General features: G+C 35.5%; 1 protein-coding gene across 3 annotated transcripts in view; it reads right to left on the reverse strand.

Moving 5' to 3' along the window:
- DNAJC13 (DnaJ heat shock protein family (Hsp40) member C13) overlaps positions 1 to 17,956 on the reverse strand; it is a 127,724-nt gene that overhangs the window by 80,097 nt on the left and 29,671 nt on the right. For all 3 annotated transcript variants that reach the window (XR_010840634.1, XM_059064174.2, XM_067033783.1), the window contains 9 exons: positions 9,300 to 9,375; positions 8,320 to 8,469; positions 7,544 to 7,585; positions 4,443 to 4,643; positions 2,127 to 2,333; positions 1,940 to 2,035; positions 1,472 to 1,563; positions 200 to 366; positions 13 to 92 (listed from right to left, as the gene is read on the reverse strand). Coding sequence is in view for 2 of the 3 variants with exons in the window: in XM_059064174.2 (XP_058920157.1) it covers positions 13 to 92; positions 200 to 366; positions 1,472 to 1,563; positions 1,940 to 2,035; positions 2,127 to 2,333; positions 4,443 to 4,643; positions 7,544 to 7,585; positions 8,320 to 8,469; positions 9,300 to 9,375 (1,111 nt within the window). In the remaining variant the exon portion in view is untranslated. The remainder of the gene's footprint in view (positions 1 to 12; positions 93 to 199; positions 367 to 1,471; positions 1,564 to 1,939; positions 2,036 to 2,126; positions 2,334 to 4,442; positions 4,644 to 7,543; positions 7,586 to 8,319; positions 8,470 to 9,299; positions 9,376 to 17,956) is intronic.

Genomic DNA, 17,956 nt, shown 5'->3' on the forward strand with positions numbered 1-17,956 from the left:
AATTTATCTTACATCCTGCGTTACTGCATGGAGAACTCCACTATATGAAATATTAGCGTTGAACCTGAATACAGCATCTGCAAAGTTGCCATCTGTAAGGAGATGAAATGTTCAAAAGATTTAGAGATCTGCATTATATTTCTTAAATTATTGTTAAGTAGATGGATGGAAATGCAATTACATTTAAATCAATACTTACTCGGAGGTGTAGCCAAGAATCTGAGATGAAGGCTCTCTACCTCTTCATCGACAGGCATGCTGAGTAACCCCCATCGTTGACCTTTATGAGTTGATGTCATTTTTACACAAACATCTCTGTTACCAGAGGCTCTTACTCCATCCAGCAAACTTGCTAATAAGGAATCTCTAAGCAAGGTTAAAAATAAAAAGGTTTTAGGATTGATAATTTAGGAAAATTTTGATTTAGAAGGCAGCATAGGCCCTTTAGCAGGTTACCTGCTCAGGGGAGCACTCTGGGTACAAGGAAAGCTAAAAAGAACAGTGGCATTAGGAGAGAACCTGACATTCCAATACTAGCTCTTCACTTTGCAACCATTTATCTCCTTCTGTCTCTATGGTTTTACTTTTTCAAGAAACTTCATCAAGAGAATGAAAAGACAAGCCACGTTTGGGAGAAAATATTTACAAAAGACATATCTGATAAAGGATTATTATCCAAAACATACAAAGAACTCTTGAAATTCAACAATAAGAAAAACAATCTAATTAAAAAATGATCCAAAGTCCTTAACAGAGACCCCACCAAAGAAGATATACAGACAGCAAATAAACACATGAAAAGGTGCTCTACATCATATGACATCAGAAAAATGCTAATTGAAACAACAAAATACCACAACACCAGTATTAGAATGGCCAAAATCTGGAACACTGACACCACCAAATGCTGATGTGGAACAACAGGAACTCTCATTCACTGCTGGTTGGAATGCAAAATGGTTGGAATGCACAATGGTACAGCCACTTTTGGAAGACAGTCTGGCAGTTCTTACAAAACTCAACATCCTCTTACCATATGATCCAGTGATTACATTCCTTTGTATTCACCTAAAGGAGTTTAAAACTTACATCCACACAAAACCTGCACACAATTAGAGCTGATTTACAATGCTGTGTTAGTTTCATTGAGTATATTTATATTAAAGTAACTTGCTGCCATTATCCAAACAATTTAAGAATGAAAGTGAAAGGTGCTATTTTTAAATACTTTAAAAGTGTAAGTTTCAGAAATACACTTTATTTTTCATCCTTTCATTTAAAATCAAGTCATCATTTTTATACTCTTCAGAAACTTGAAAACTAAATGGACATTTTACATATGCAACAAAACAGAGTCATCTTTTCCTAAGTTACATAATTTTAATATAACTTATATAATGAAGCACTTTAATGAAGCACTTTGCCTTGCACATACTAGGATCTTAAAAGCTAGATGAATTTAAAAAAATACCTCTCTGTTGAAGAGTATTTCCGTATTTGGCCTTTTATAAATTCAATGGTAAAAAGTTGTGGGTTTTCTGAGTCACAAACCAATGCAAATACCTAAGGAAAACAAAACACAAGTTCCATGAAAGACGTTTAGTTTTACAGTATTTCATTAGAAAAACTACACATCATTTAGCTGACAAAAGTCAATATTTAAAGATGTAACTTGTTTATAATATCAGACTTTAAGAGCCACTTAAAAGTCTCATTCAAATTTTCACACAATACCAAATAAAAAGTTTTCATTGCATACTCGGAAAATAAATTTTGCAATATTCATTGTTCTAAGATCAATAAATATAATGAAGAATTAAATACAGATTCTTCCTGTTTCCTATTCTTTAGGCATTAAAAAATATTAAAATAGAAGGAAAATTATTCTAATTTATCAACAGGGAGAATTCTCATTTAAGCTAATATTGCTGAAACTTACTTCTCCTAAGGGCTTCAATGTTGCAATATTATAGGTTGCTGGATCACGTTCCACTAAACATGTTTCTGTAAGTGCTAGAATTCTTTTTATAGGTTCCTTCAAACAAAATTGATACATATTAAAAAATTATTGAAGAAAAATGTCAAAATCAGATGAACAAATTTTTCCTTTTAACATATGGGCTTACCGAATGTCTAGGTGATATTTTTTGGACTACAAACTCTGCTAAAGATGTGATGGATTCATCAGTGCTGTATTTCCCAAAGCGAAGATTCAAATATTGCTCAAATTCTAAAGGTTCTTTTCTGATCCGCAATGAAATACCTATATAGTTGCCAGCATGATCTATTGCACTTTTGATAATTTCTTCTCTTTGTTCTGATGCAAATAAATGCTGCACAAATTTTGAAATTTAAAAAGTCAGGGTTGAAATAACTAAAATGTGACCATAATGAAATCAACTTATAGGAAAGTGACTGAAGGAGCACTTCTAGCAAAAAAAGGCAGATCTTATCAGAAGTAAATAAGCAGTGTGTTGTGGCTGAAATACTACTATTAAATTAAAATCACAAAGTCTGAGATAGAGAGTCTTGCAAAATAATCACTGAATGGAAATTATCTCCTAACTTCTCAGAGTCTGATTCTCATCAATGCGTGGAAAACAGCACTCTGGGGATTCCAAAAGAGGCCCCAGGGACCCCAGCTAAGCCCAGTCAGTGTGCAGGTACTATGTGGACAGGATTCCCAGTTTCATCTAAGGTAGCTCTGACTTCATCTGTTTTTATATAGTGGACTTTCTTGCAAGGTTACCTTGAAGAATGTTTAAATGTTTACAAGTCATTGGCCTATGAATATTACAAACCAACCTCCAGAGTGTATTACAAAGGTTAAGGATATATTGCTACTTGCATTTGGTACCTGGAGGCCAAAAATGCTTAATATCCCGTGAAGGGCAGGGTAGGAGAATCCCACACAAGAAAGACCTGTCCTGCCCAGAATGCCACTAACTACCCTGCTGAGAAACACTGGATCAGATCATGTTTTAAAACCTGATTTTATTCCCAGCAGCGTATCTAGTCACTATGGATGCAGAAGGTACCAGATGAAGGTTTGCTGAATGGATCTGTCATGGTGTCATATTTGTAGTGAATGTCTCATTTTAGCTAGTGTCTTTTAAAAGGCAGACAGTATGCTTAGAAAGTGGATGATTAAAATTTAAAAGTGCTTGATGCCATCAAGCAATAAAAAATGTTGGCAACTGAGGAGTTTCACAGTTCTTATCCTTAATGTTTACCTTATGCATTGTAAGGCTTGGTGAATTACTGTGATTCTGTTAAGGTCTGTGAGGCCATATTCCTGTAATTAGGCACGTTTTCTACCAAGGTATTAATCATTATAAATTTCCACCACGCAGGGAAGAGAAAAACCTTTGGACAGCACTATGACAGCAGGCTTTAGGCTGCTTTAGGGTGGGAGAAGGAACTAATTTTCTCTTTGGACCTTCACCTTTTGGGTCTAGACTCAGAGGTAACAAAATGTCTACATGTACATTCCTAGATGAGGGACACTAGGATGGTACTCATCATCTGGGTAAACAGTGAAATCTAGGATGAGTAAAGGCCTATAACTCTGAAGAGTTAACATATTTTGTAAATCAGATTGTTCACCCCATCCACCATTCTTTTTACTTCCCTTTTGCTACCCTCTAGCCTCTTGTATATCCAAAAGACTTGCCTGGCTCTGTTACCCAGGGATGGATAATTTATCTACAGAACACTAAATCTTGGAGTAGTGTTCCCAGGACATTAAGGTAGCTACAGGAATTAAAATTCTCAAGAGAAAGGATTCTTGAGAGTAAATTCAGCTAAGCCTCTCCATGTGGACCCTCTTAATGCTCATCTTTGAGATGTGGGGTTTAATTAAGGCAGGACGTTTCTTATTAAAAAAAGATGGTCATCTTCTATAGCTCAGCTTCTACTGCCAACATACAGGGCATTCTGCCGTACCCCAAAATTTACGTATAATTCAGAATTTCAAGACAAAAACATGCAATGAATTCCAAATTTGAAGTTTCAATGAATATTCAGATTTCAGATTACAAATAGCTGGGCGAAGAAAAGAAGACTATAAAAAAATGATTTTAAAATACCTTTTCAAAGAAAGCTTAGAAACCTTCAGGTAAGACATTAATAGTAATGAAAATAAAACTGTAACTACCATTTATTGAATATTAAGCCATACACTGTGCTAAGCATTTTACATAAATTATCTGATTCAATCCAAAAAACAACAATAACAAAAACCTATTAACATACCTATTACTCTCCTCATTTTATAGAGCTGCAAATTGGGATTCAAGCTCAGGTCTCTTTGATACCAAAGCCTGCACTCATAATACATATCATACTTCCTCCCTGAGGACTCAGGAAATTTCAAAATTAACTCTGCTTTCCTTCAAATGGTCATGTCCCTTTTAAAATGGCTTTTTAAAAACACTACTTACCAATCTACTAAATCCTCCATAAAGTATACAAAACCCTCCTTGATAATCAGAGAGATCTACAAAGCCTTCAATATTTCTATAGTCATAGGAACAGAGGACTCTGTTGGTTGCAGGGTTAATTTGGTCAAAGCCTCCTGGTGTTACTTCCAAAATGACAGGTTTTCTTATATCACTCCAGTGATGCTTATAGCAGTTATATCTCTAGAGAGAAAGATAATACTTTTAGATTCATATTTAAGTTTACCATAAAACACAGTTACATTTAACTTATCAGTCACTACTGAAACAACCAAAAATTATAAATATGTAGAGCTACTATCCAAATTGTTAAAACCGTTTTTATTTTAGTCATTTGGAGGTTTATGTTTATTCAATTAAGAATGTTCATGCTAACTGAAGACAGTATGTCCTTTTACAATTATCAAAGGTTTGGTTTACAATATTTTGTGAAACTATTTTAAGTCACTTTTATGCAAATCTATAAAAAAATTTTTTTAGGGCTTCCCTGGTGGCGCAGTGGTTGAGAGTCTGCCTGCCGATGCAGGGGACACGGGTTCGTGCCCCAGTCTGGGAAGATCCCACATGCCGCGGAGCGGCTGGGCCCGTGGGCCATGGCTGCTGGGCCTGCGCGTCCGGAGCCTGTGCTCCGCAGCGGGAGAGGCCACGGCAGTGAGAGGCCCGCGTACCACAAAAAAAAAAAAAAAAAAAAAAAAAAAAAAATTTTTTAGGGAAATCCTAAATAGAAATGTTATTCTTCAATAATTCTATTGGAGAAAAGATTTCAACTTTTGTTGATGGGTTTTTAAAAATTAGATTATAGTTGCTTTACAATGTTGTGTTCGTTTCTGCTGTACAACGACGTGAATCAGCTATATGTATACAAATATCCCCTCCCTCTTGGATCTTCCCCCAACCCCACCCCACCCATCTAGGTCATCACAGAGCACTGTGCTGAGGTCCCTATGCTTCTTTTAACCAAGTTAGATATAGAAAAGAGCCAAGTCACATTTCAGGGCTGTTACAGTATTCAATTTAAACACCATAGGCTTTTCTAATCACACCATTGGAAACTTATTGTTAGAAGTCTGATCTCATTAGCAAGTAAAATTCCATTTAGAGAACATTCCTTTGTAAATTAAAGTACCTAGTATCAGAAATAATTACAATGGTCAACATCCATTTACTACCCAGTTTTACTCTTAAAAAGAAAAAAATGTTTAGTTGAGGCTGCTAACCAAAATGATGTATACAGAATAATTTAAAATAAAGGCAAAATGAGGCAAAGAGAAAATAAGGATAACAAAATGTCAGATGTGTAATGAACATTCCCTTGTCTACCCAAAAAGACCAGTTTTCTACCCATCAATATGAAGAGGAACGCATGGCCAGTTTCATGATTCTTAAGGTAAAAATAAACCGGCTGCTGCTCAAGAGTACAACTATTTCTAATACTAAAATAAGAGAGAAATTCTCTTGCAGGTGTTCAGAAAAGAGAGTAAGGCATTAGATAATAAACACCTCTGTTAACACCCCAACATTAAACTCAGCAATGAGGTTCATAGGATCATACCACATCAATCCCCTCAGCATTACTGATCTATGGCATCATGCACATTATGGTTTCATAAAAGGAATTCTGCAGAAAGACAAAAAGGCCTGCATTAACCCAAGAATATATTTAGAGCCTTGATTCTGAACTAAAAGATGGAGCAGTGCCACACCTTTCCAGCAGAAGTGGAGGTAGAAGGGAGGCCACAAAATGTGGTGCTTTTCCCAACTATGCTGGTTTACATGCCCCACAGTCCACTCGCACAGGATATTCTCCATTCCTCCAGCTGATAATCAACTGTCAAGTAAAGAGATTTGCCAAGGGAAACAAATCATTGTCCTTCAGGACTGTAGAGGCCAAGGCAGTCTTGAGAGACCTTGATTTAGAGTATATCCAGGGGCAATGAGAGGCCTGAGGCCAAACTCAACTTATATAAAATTGCTGTCCTTCAGGCAATCTTCTAGGGATACTGTTTTCACCACAAAATTTTGAAAAGTATTAAGTTGCTGAAGTTAACGGATATAAAGGGAAGCTTATAAACAAAATCTCTAAGTATGCTTCTGGAAGCAGTTGTTTTCCAAACAGATGAGATATACAGAAAACTCACCCACTAACATAAAATAACTAAAATAAGCATACCAAATTATGATTTATATAAATCTGATTGTGGCTCATCACATATAAGAAACAAGCAGCTCACCAAATGCCATTAAGCTATTTTAAATGGCTCCTGGGCAACCAGTCAATTGCTTGAGTTGAGATCAGTGAGGCTTTTGGGATACTAAAACAAGAACAGAACATCTATATACAGGATGAGGGCTTTTTTAAAAAAAACAGGGGAACAGTGCTGCCAGCATATGAGAGTTCAGATCCTGCCTTCTGCCAGAAGCTAGCATTCTGGACAGTGCTGTGAGTTTACACATTACTCCATGCCCCCCCCCATTTCAAGGGAGTGAAAAAAGTAGCAACGCCCATTTACCGTCCCCAGAAGACTGATTTAGTTTAAATGCTGCTGTAACATGAATAGAGAAGGCCTGGAAAAGTTAAATTCTAATGAGTAACCATGACTTCCTGAAAGCTGTCAGTGCACCATGCAAAGCTTCATTGTTGGCCAGATCCAGTGCAAGAACATGTAATAAGACAGTTTCAATACATAAACATTCTTAAAACTTTAATACCTCTGAAACAGGAATCTCCTACACCAAACAACTATTGCATGGTCTAACAAGTATTATCAGCAGCGTGAAGCTTCTCTTGCTGTTTAGAATACTGAATAAAGACTTCGTGAATGAAGCATTGTTTTTAATGCTGAGTTCTACCTGAAGATTTTTTCCCAACTATCAGCATTAACAGTCATAAGTCTAATTATTCATATTTGAGTTTCCTGTTAAATTACTATCATCTATCACATGATATCAGGAGACATTAAAGTTGTTTCATTTTTTTTCCCCTTTAACTTTGCCATAAAGGGAACACACAGTTCATGGAAGGATTTCTAAAGCATAACATTTGAAAAAATAAAGATAGATATTAATAAATGTTAAATACTTGCCCTTCCTGTGATTTTTCCTTCTGAAAAATCAGTTCTAAATCTCTGAAAGAGAAGATATAAGCATAGTTTATAACAACAGATTGGTAAGAGACTCACATTTCAGTTCAGTACTTTCTATCCAAAGTTAAAATCCCAACCTGGTAACCCTGATATTAAAAAATGTTATTAGGGACTTACCTGGTGGCGTAGTGGTTAAGAATCTGCCTGCCAATGCAGGGGACACAGGTTTGAGCCCTGGTCCAGGATGATCCCACATGCCACGGAGCAACTAAACCCGTGTGCCACAACTACTGAGCCCACACGCCACAACTACTGAAGCCTGTGCGCCTAGAGCCCGTATTCTGCAACAAGAAGCCACCGCACTGCAGCGAAGAGTAGCCCCCACTCACCACAACTAAAGAAAGACTGTGCGCAGCAACAAAGACCCAATGCAGCCAAAATAAATCTATTACAAAAAATGTTATTAAAGTTATAGTTTAAGGGTATTCAATAAAAAGTGTGTGAAATTTTACTGAAAAACAGGATAGATTAATTAAACGTAAAACTGCTTTGTTCTGTATAACGTATTTAAAAAGATAAAAACTATCAAATATAAAGGATTAACCAGCCTGTCAGTAAGAAAAAAGTGAAAGTTTCACAGTGTCAAGGGTCAGTAAGAAAAAAATAAGCATAGTGGGAACAGGGACTCAGAACATTAATATCTGTAGTTTAATGTAACTGTTTCATTAAGAAAAAGAAGAGAGAAATTTAGTGTATTAACATGAAATGGTTCTTACCAATGCTTCTGTAAGAAGTTCTGTTCTGTGCTCTGTAGAAAATTTTAATGTTTCTGACTTTTTTCCACTGCCTTTACGAAATGTGAGGTTGAACTCTGTTCCTTGTCCTTTTCCAACAGGGCTGATGCTGCAAATATCTCCATAAGGCCACTAACAAAAAGAAAGGAGTTCTTTCAACTTGTGCTATACTATGGGGAAATGCAACACTTATTTTTACTACTTTAATTTCACAATCACTGATTAAATGAGAAAATTTTACAAAACAGTACTGAGGTCTAGAAACGGTTTTGTCTTACAGTAATTCTATAAAACAAACTTTTAAAAGTTTTCAGTCATCAGAGACAATAAAGAAGTCCTACCCATTTTCCAACTTCAATGACTGATGACAATCCAAAGCAATTATAATACATAGATGTGAAAAGAACTGGGGAATAGCATTTTATGATTACCTACAAATGTGTTAAAAACAGCAACAAAAAGAAGAATCTGTAAAACATACCAAATTTAGAATTAAAATAAACTAGAATATATTTACGTTTACTTATCCATATTCACATTAGTCTTGCCTTTATAGACAGTAACCTAACTTTCATGACAAGTATTTCCCAACCACTGCACTTGTGACTTATATATTACATAAGTAATACATAAGTTACTGTATTACAGTAACAAGGCTCCCTTTAAAATTATAAAGAATTTACAAATTTTACATTAAAAAGACTGCTGTAATCACTAGTAACATATTAAAATGTTATACCTCTTAGAGCCTAGAAATAAGCACACACATGCCCCCCTTTATTTACGTTTGGTCCTGAGCACTGAGCATTATATAAGCTATTAATTTTTTTTTAAATTTTTTTCAGATTTGACACTTCTACCCTAAAGTACTGATTTCAGGCAGGGAGTCATGGGTCAGGTTTTAACCTGGCTTTTAAAATTCAAATGGAGTTCAAACACTTAATAGCTTCTAACATAATTACCTGATTTGTTACTTCTAAGGTATTGGGATTATATGTAGTAATCGCATGGGTTCCAACTGAAAAGACACGTTTATACCTACAAAGGAAGTACTTAAGTTTAGTCTTAAATAAAAGAAACATTTTATAACAAAATACATATAACACAAAAGGAACATTTCAATAAATAAATAGAAATGTGTTAAATGATTAATGTGACTAAATATATCTTCGTTTTATATTCTCACATTTTTAATGTTCTGAAATGCTACTGGTATTAAGACCCACCCATCACTCATTTTACTGTGAAACAATAAGATCCTTAAGTAGAAAAGTAAAACCTATGCAAGCAATCTTGTGCTGTTAGTATACATGAAGTTAGCAAATCACTGCCAGAGGATGCCAAAAGATTCTAAATGGGAAAATTTTATTTAAAAAAAAAGACACTGTACACTACTGATTGTTTCAATATCCTTTTGACAAGAACATGATGCAAATGAAGGAAAAGCTATGGCCTACAACTGGTGTTTCACACTCCTATTCTGGAATCTAAATAATTTCTATTTAAGCAACTACCTATTACATTTAAGTATTGTAATTTTATACAAGTAGGAAGGCTACATCACAGACAAGCAATTTTCACTTCTCACTTCATTCACTTCCTTCACTTAAAGCAACATATCTGAAGGAGAAAAACCATTTGGGTATCAGTAATCCTTTAGAAGAGAGAGCAATTCATAATGATAAAAGTGGAAACTGAATTAGAAAAATTTATTTAAAATTGAAGAATTAGCTCTTTGGAAATAAAATAATAAAATAGGTCTAAGAAAATACAAAAACAAAATTAGGAATAAAAGAATTTATAACCATAGACACAGAAGGAAAAAAATGATGTGTATAAGTCTATGCTGATAAATTTGAAAATTAAGAATAAATCAACCCCTATATAGAAGAATTTAAGAAAGCTGCAAACAATTACACCCTACAAAAGTACCAAGGCTCATACAAGGAGATGAAATCTTAAAGGAATAGGTAAATCCTATGCTTCTTAAATTGTTCCAGGAAACAGACTAAGGACAGCTTCTTAGTTTTTTCAGTGATACTAAAATCTGGAAAGGCAATACAAAAAAGAAAAAAAATACACCAATCTATTTTAAAATAAATACTATCAATATGAATCAAATGGCATATTAAAATAGTAATACACCAAGACCAAAGACAGTCATTTTAGGAAAACAGTTGAATATCAGAAAAATGTATTAATTGGTAATATTTATTGAAATATCTATTTGTATTTTAATAAGAGATTTTTAAATGATCAAAAATGGATGTTAAACACAATCAGATGCCTTTTTTATATGTATGGAAAAGACTGTGTTTTTCTGCTTTAAACTACTAATACAATAAAAAGGCATACATTACCTTAATCCAGCAGCCACTAACTGACTCAAGGGTCACACACTACCAGTATTCCCATTAAGATCAAGAGAGCTCTCTTTCACATTTTAATTTCCCTATTATTTCTTCTAATCATTATATTATATAATAAAAATGATGACATTTCCATTTTGGGGAAAAACGATAGACTGTATTAATCTTTACCATATTGCTATACTACAAATTTTTCTCCCTAATTTCGTATGTCTAAAGTGGAATGGGAAACCAAAGAATGAGAGCCCTTCCTTTTAACATAAAAACATTCATTTGCTGCTTTCTAAAGTGGGGAGAAGTTGAAGGATTGATTGGTGAAGTGGATGAGGATTTATCCAAACAGATAAAAAGTCTCAAAACTTCAGAGGCTTAATCAATTAATGGGAACAAAGAAAAACAAAGAAAATCTTATTAAAGCAATATTTGCCTCAGAAGATTGCACAATGAAATCAAATGTATGACAGAAATATGAATTCAGAAATTCTAACTTTCAGAATCATCCTGAGAGTCAAACACGCCAACTTTTGTTTTTTTAAATTTTTATTGGAGTATAGTTGATTTACAATGTTGTTAGTTGCAGGTGTACAGCAAAGTGAATGTTATACATATACATATATCCACTTTTTTAAAGATTCTTTTCCCATATAGGCCATTACAGAGTATTGAGTAGAATTCCTTGTGCTATATAGTAGGTCCTTATTAGTTATCTATTTTATACATAGTACTATGTATATGTCAATCCCAATTTCCAATTTATCCCTCCCCCCCTTAACCCCTGGTGAACATAAGTTTGTTTTCTACATCTTCGACTCTATTTCTGTTTTGTACATGAGTTCATTTCAAACATGCCAATTTTTATAATCCTCAAATAAAACTACAGAACTTATTTATTTTACTCTGGAAGCAAAAGCGTAAGAATTAAATGCCTGAAATGTTCCAAATGTCAGCTGAAGTTGTCATATTCAAAATCTTAGAGGATCTCAGTTAAGAAAATATCCTTTTCAACTCTATACTAATCTCCTCCACACAATGAATCCCTTTCTAATTTCTAACATTTTTCTCATGTAACTTTTTCATCCTGATTAGTGCCGTGCAAAAGAACTTTCCAAAATGATGGAAACGTTCTGTATCTACACTGTCCAATTAGGTAGCTCTACTGAGCACTTGAAATGTGGCTAATGAGCAACTGAATTTTAAATTTTATTTAAACTTAAATAGCCATGCATGTTTAGTGGCTACCATATTGGAGAGAACACAATCTAGATCCTGCAGCAAAAGGATGCTGGAGCAAGGTGTCCATTAGGCCCAAAGTACTGTCATGACTGGTAAACTCAGAGCTATCTTTCAGATAAATACAGAGCTCTAAAGCCTTCCTAAGAAGAGAGCTGTAAGAAAATTCTCAGGAGAATTCCCTTCCATTCCCCTTTCTTCCCCTTCCTTTCTTCTAAGAGCTCCCCATGCCTCTCTCCTCTAGAATGGCTGCTGGACTACTCTTTAACATTAGGGCAAATACTTCTAGGTCATTTAAAACCTTTATAAGCAGCCTTAAACCTTCAAAAAGCCCCATGGAGATCAGATTTAGAGATTAAAATCTGAATGAGCTCACATGTATGGTATGTTAGTTATACTTGCAATTTAAGGGTTTTCTCTTAAATTTTACTTTCACTAAGTCACTGATGTCTTAAGTCATAAAGGATAGACAAATACTCCGTAAATTCAAGGAGGTACATGTCTTCCTTATCTTTAAAACTCTAACTCCTAGCATAGTACCCAGCACTGCATAAAGCCAGGTGCTCAATAAATGTTTATCCAATAGCTAAATAGACCAAACCATGCATTCAGATCTATGACCCATGAGTTTACTCTTGCTTTTAAAAAACAATATAAATCAGATAGCAATTAACAGCACACCAGTTTTTTTCTTCATAACCACTGTGACATCAGGAAAAGACTGAGTTCGTACCTTTAGGAAGAAAATACATTTATTCACTATCTGCAATGAGAAATTGCCATTTTAATTTTTAATTTTTTAAAATAATTTTTATTGAAATATAGTTGATTTGCAATGTTGTGGGTTTTTTGTTTGTTTTCTTGGCTGCATTGGGTCTTCTTTGCTGCGCGAGGCCTTTCTCTAGCAGCAGCAAGCAGGGACTACTCTTCTTTGTGGTGCGCGGGCTTCTCATTGCAGTGGCTTCTTTTGCTGTGGAGCACGGGCTCTAGGCACGCAGGCTTCAGTTGTTGTGGTGCGCAGGCTCAGTAGCTGTGGTGCGCTGGCTCAGTAGTTGTGGCTCGCAGGCTCTAGAGCACACGCTCAGTAGTTGTGGCACACGGGCTTAGCTGCTCTGCGGCATGTGGGACCTTCCTGAACCAGGGTTTGAACCCATGTCCCAAGCATTGGCAGGCGGATTCTTAACCACTGCACCACCAGGGAAGTCCATGAAATTGCCATTTTTAAATCATAATTATTTAATTTGCAGTTCTATGGGTCTGAGATGAATCTGTTGGCTAATTCTTTAAAATTATCATACTAAAAACAAGTTCTTATTACAAAATATACACCTACATAAAATCAACTACAAAAGGGATAGAGACTAAAGTAGACAAAATGAGAAATATATGACAGATGATGCCATACACATGATGAAATGTGAAAGCAAACAACTTTGCCCCCAATGAAATTAATATCCATTATTAATATTAATGAAATTAATATTCATTAAATATATAATATTCAATATATTTACTGCACTTGTTTCCTTTGCTTCAGGAACTAAAGCTACACACATCATTAAATGCTTGTAGGGAATAGGCATTTCTTCCACTACTTAAGTTTTCTTAACTCACAGATTTATTCTAATGTGATAGCCTATTAAGAAATGATTTACATTACCCATTAACTATAAGGTTATTTAGAATCAGGAAACTACTGATACTCAAATAAATTAAAAAGTGTTTTAGACAACTGCTTTCTGTATTGGGGCATTTTGCTCCCATAGCAAATGGTGATAAAGAACTAGGTGATAAGAACAAAAGATGTGCTAACAATAGTGCTGATAAGATAAGACAGATCATCTGACAGCAAAGCAAGACTGCTGAAGCAAAAGCTGGGGATGTACTCCAGTTTTGGATTTTGATAAGTGATTTTCAGATTTTTTAACAGATTAAATTTATATTAACTTACGTGAAAATAAACACACTCCTGTATTAATTCCTGAAAATAAAAATGTTATGCCTTTCTTAAACTTTCTAGTCCTTATGAATATTGCTTTCTTCTTTGAAACAACTTTTTATATCATGAGTTTTTTCCATATGGCAATTTTTTTGGAGGGGTGGGGAGAAAAAACTAATACATTAGATCAGATACTTCATATTAAGTATTATCATGGATTGACCCAATATTAAATGAGCACAGTGTGCTGGGTTGAATGGTATGGCAGTGAATAAGAGTCCCTTAAAGACCTAGTTTCCTCTGGGCAGACATTTTGTTTGTTATTTAGTTAACTAATTCAGACATCTGAAATAAACTTCAAAGTAGTAAGAGCTAAGATACCTGTCAGTCATTGTATGCAAGTTTCATTTGGATTTGAATTTCTCAACTAGCTTGTATCAATTAGGCATGTACAACAGTATCAAGAGAAAGAGATATTACAAAAATATTGCCCACCATCACAATGTCATACCCTTCTGCACAGAAATTCATATTATTCAGTTCTCTCAAAATAGAGAAAACTAAACATTACTTTTTTGTAAGGTACAGAAAAAGCTTGTGTTTATTATAAAATAAGGGTTCTCAAATTTCTTGAGATAATAAAACTTTTGTGTGTTACTTTTAAAGTTAAGATCCTCAATCCTTTCAGTGGACAGTCTATGCAACAGGTCTCAAATAAGCCAAACACATCTAATCGGAGATGGAAGACAGCTTTTATGTTACCTCGTCTAGTCCTCATAACATACAGCTCGAACCCTTTAGTACCCTGAGTAAAGTTGGCTACTTTTAGTAGTTGACGACTACTGGTACGAGAAAACCAACTAATCTTCCCTAAAAGTAATTCTATTTGTTTTCCAGTACTACAGATATTGACTATTGTTCCTTAGTTCTAAGCCAATATATACTTCTCCACAAATTTCACCCTCTGGTCCAAGTTCTGTCTTTCAGCTTCATATGAAGCATACCTAATTTTTCTGCCAATCAGACTTTCAGTGCGAATTATTTCCTAGGTTGAACACCTAGGTGCCTCAACCATTTAAGAGTAAGATCTGGGGGCTTCCCTGGTGGAGCAGTGGCTAAGAATCTGCCTGCCAACGCAACGGACATGGGTTTGAGCCCTGGTCAGGGAAGTTCCCACATGCCGCGGAGCAACTCAGCCCATGCGCCACAACTAGTGAGCCTGTGCTCTAGAGCCCGCGGGCCACTACTGAGCCCGTGTGCCACAACTACTGAAGCCCGCGTGCCACAACTACTGAAGCCCACGTGCTAGAGCCTGTGGTCCACAACAAGAAAAGCCACCACAATGAGAAGCCCGCACACCGCAAGGAAGAGTAGCCCCTGCTGGCCTCAACTAGAGAAAGCCTGCATGCAGCAACAAAGACCCAACACAGCCAAAAATAAAATAAAAATAAATAAACAAAAAGATTTGGACAACAATTTCTAGAAGACTTTAGGATTCTCACAGAATCTAGAGTTTTTCCTTTTATTATTAAAAGCTTGAGAATCTAGTTACTTGAACTAAATTTTAGTCCATCATATAACGTAACTAGGGATAACTGAAGTGCAAGGTTTCTCAAAGAGTTAAGAGATCAATGGCAAGCACTCTGACAGTTAAACCCATCAGCTCTGGAGTCACACTGCCTGGGTTCAAATACTGTCTAAACTGTTCACTTACTATGTATCCTCTCATAACTTGCTTAACCTCTCTAAGCTTCAGTTTCCGCATCTGAAAGATGTGGATAATATGCATACTTAGCTCATAATGTGAGAATTAAATAATCCATGTAAAGTGTCTGTCACTTAGTGTTTATAATCAATAAATGTTATTCTTATTGCTCTTATTCTGTTGATTGAATAATGGGGGGGAGGGTTCAACACTCCACTAGTCACTGAACTAATTATTATTAGTATCATTATGTTTCAAGTATCCATGACTGCTGAATTCATATTTAAAATACAGAACAAAATTAATTGATCATTCATCTCATTATAATACTGGGATACTCCATTCTGGTCAAACTCCACTTAAAAGACGAGTTTCACCTGAGAGGGCTCATTTACATTAGAAGTTGTATTCCTCAGAAAAGAGAAAAAAGGAATGTATAGGAAACATTCTGCAGTAACTCAGTGAGAAAATGTCCCACTTCTAATTAAAGGGCATCCCATGAAATGCAGTATTTTAAGGACTTATTTTCTGTGATGCAGGGTCCATATTTTTTCCAGCTCAGATGGAGCTTTCTTTTAAACAGGCTTTTTTAGAGCAGTTTTAGGTTCACAATAATATTAAGCAGAAGGTACAAAGATTCCCAGTATACTCTCTGTCCACACCCATGCACAGCCTCGCCCGTTATCAACAAGCCCCACCAGAGTGATAACATTTGTTACAACTGGTGAACCTACACTGACACATCATTATCCAACGAAATCCAGAGTTTACATTAGAGTTCACTCTTGGTGCCTTACATTCTATGGTTTGGACCAAAGTATAATGACATGTATCCACCATTACAGTATAATAGAGCAGTTTCGCTGTCCTAAAAATCCTCTGAGCTCTGCCTAGTCATCCTTTCCTCCCTGCTAAACCTTGAAAGCCATGATCTTTTTACTGTCTCCAAAGTTTTGCCTTTTCCACAATGTCATATACTGCAGTTGGAATCATATAGCACGTAGCCTTTTCAGACTGGCTTCTTTCACTTAATATTATTATGCAGTTAAGTTTCCTCCATGTCTTTTCATGACTTGATGGTTCATTTTTTTTTAGTGCTGAATAATATTCATTGTCTGCATGTACTACAGTTTACTCATTCACCTACTGAAAGACATCTTGGTTGTTTTCAAGTTTCGAAAATTATGAATAAAGCTGCTATCAACATCTGTGTGCAGGTTTCTGTGTGGACATAAGTTTTCAACTCCTTTGGGTAAACTGAGCGTAACTGCTGGATCATATGGTAAGAGAACGTTGAGTGTTGTAAGAAACCACCAAACTATTTTCCAAAGAGGCTATATACCATTTTGTATTTCCACGAGCAATAAATGAGAGTTCCTGTTGCTTCACATCCTCACCAGCATTTGGAGCTGTCAGTGTTCTGGATTTTGGCCATTCCAGTAGATGTGTAGTGGTATCTCTACATTTGCATGCATTTCTCTGAATTATTTGCCATCTGTATATTTTCTCTCCTTTTTTTTTTTTGGCTGTGCCGCACAGCATGTGGGATCTTAGTTCCCCGACCAGGGATCGAACCCGTGCCCCCTGCAGTGGAAGTGTGAAGTCCTAACCACTGGACCGCCAAGGAATTCCCTGAATATTTTCTTTGGTGAGGTCTCTGTTAAGATCTTTGGCTCATTTTTTAATTGAGTTGTTTGTCTTCTTATTGTTGAGTTTTAAGGGTTCTTTGTATAACAGTGCTTTATAAAATATATCTTTTGCAAATATTTTCTCCCAGCTTGTCTTTACATTCTCTTGATAGTGTCTTTCACAAAGCAGAATTTTTCAACTTTAATGCAGTCCAACTTATCAATTCATTTTTTTCATGGCTAATGTATTTGGTGTTGTATCTAAAAAGTCATCACCAAACCCAAGGTCATCTAGATTTTCTCCCATGTTACCTTATTGGAGTTTTATAATTTTACATTTCACACTTAGGTCTGTGATCCATTTTGAGTTAATTTTGTGAAGGATGTAGAATCTATGCCTAGATTCATTTTGTTCCATGTCGATGTCCAGGTGTTCAAGTATCATTTGTTGAAAAGACAAGTATCATTTGTTGGAAAGACTCTTTGCTCCTAAAACTAGCTTTTAATAGAGCATTGTGTGTAAAATATAAAATTCCTAGCAGATGTGATCCTATTTGCACTTGAAAGATACTCAAATACCAGACTGCTTGATAATAAGCACAAAGAGATGTAAAAGAAAACACAAAGAGAATTCAGGATGGACGCATGTGAGGTTTAGAGGCTGGCAGGGTCAAGGGCTAAAATCAACAAAGCAGAGGGGAAAAAAACCCAGGTTTCCTAGAGTTATCAGAGTTGGTGAGCTATGTAA

Source organism: Kogia breviceps, chromosome 5, assembly GCF_026419965.1.
Source record: "Kogia breviceps isolate mKogBre1 chromosome 5, mKogBre1 haplotype 1, whole genome shotgun sequence".
NCBI lineage: Eukaryota > Metazoa > Chordata > Mammalia > Artiodactyla > Physeteridae > Kogia > Kogia breviceps.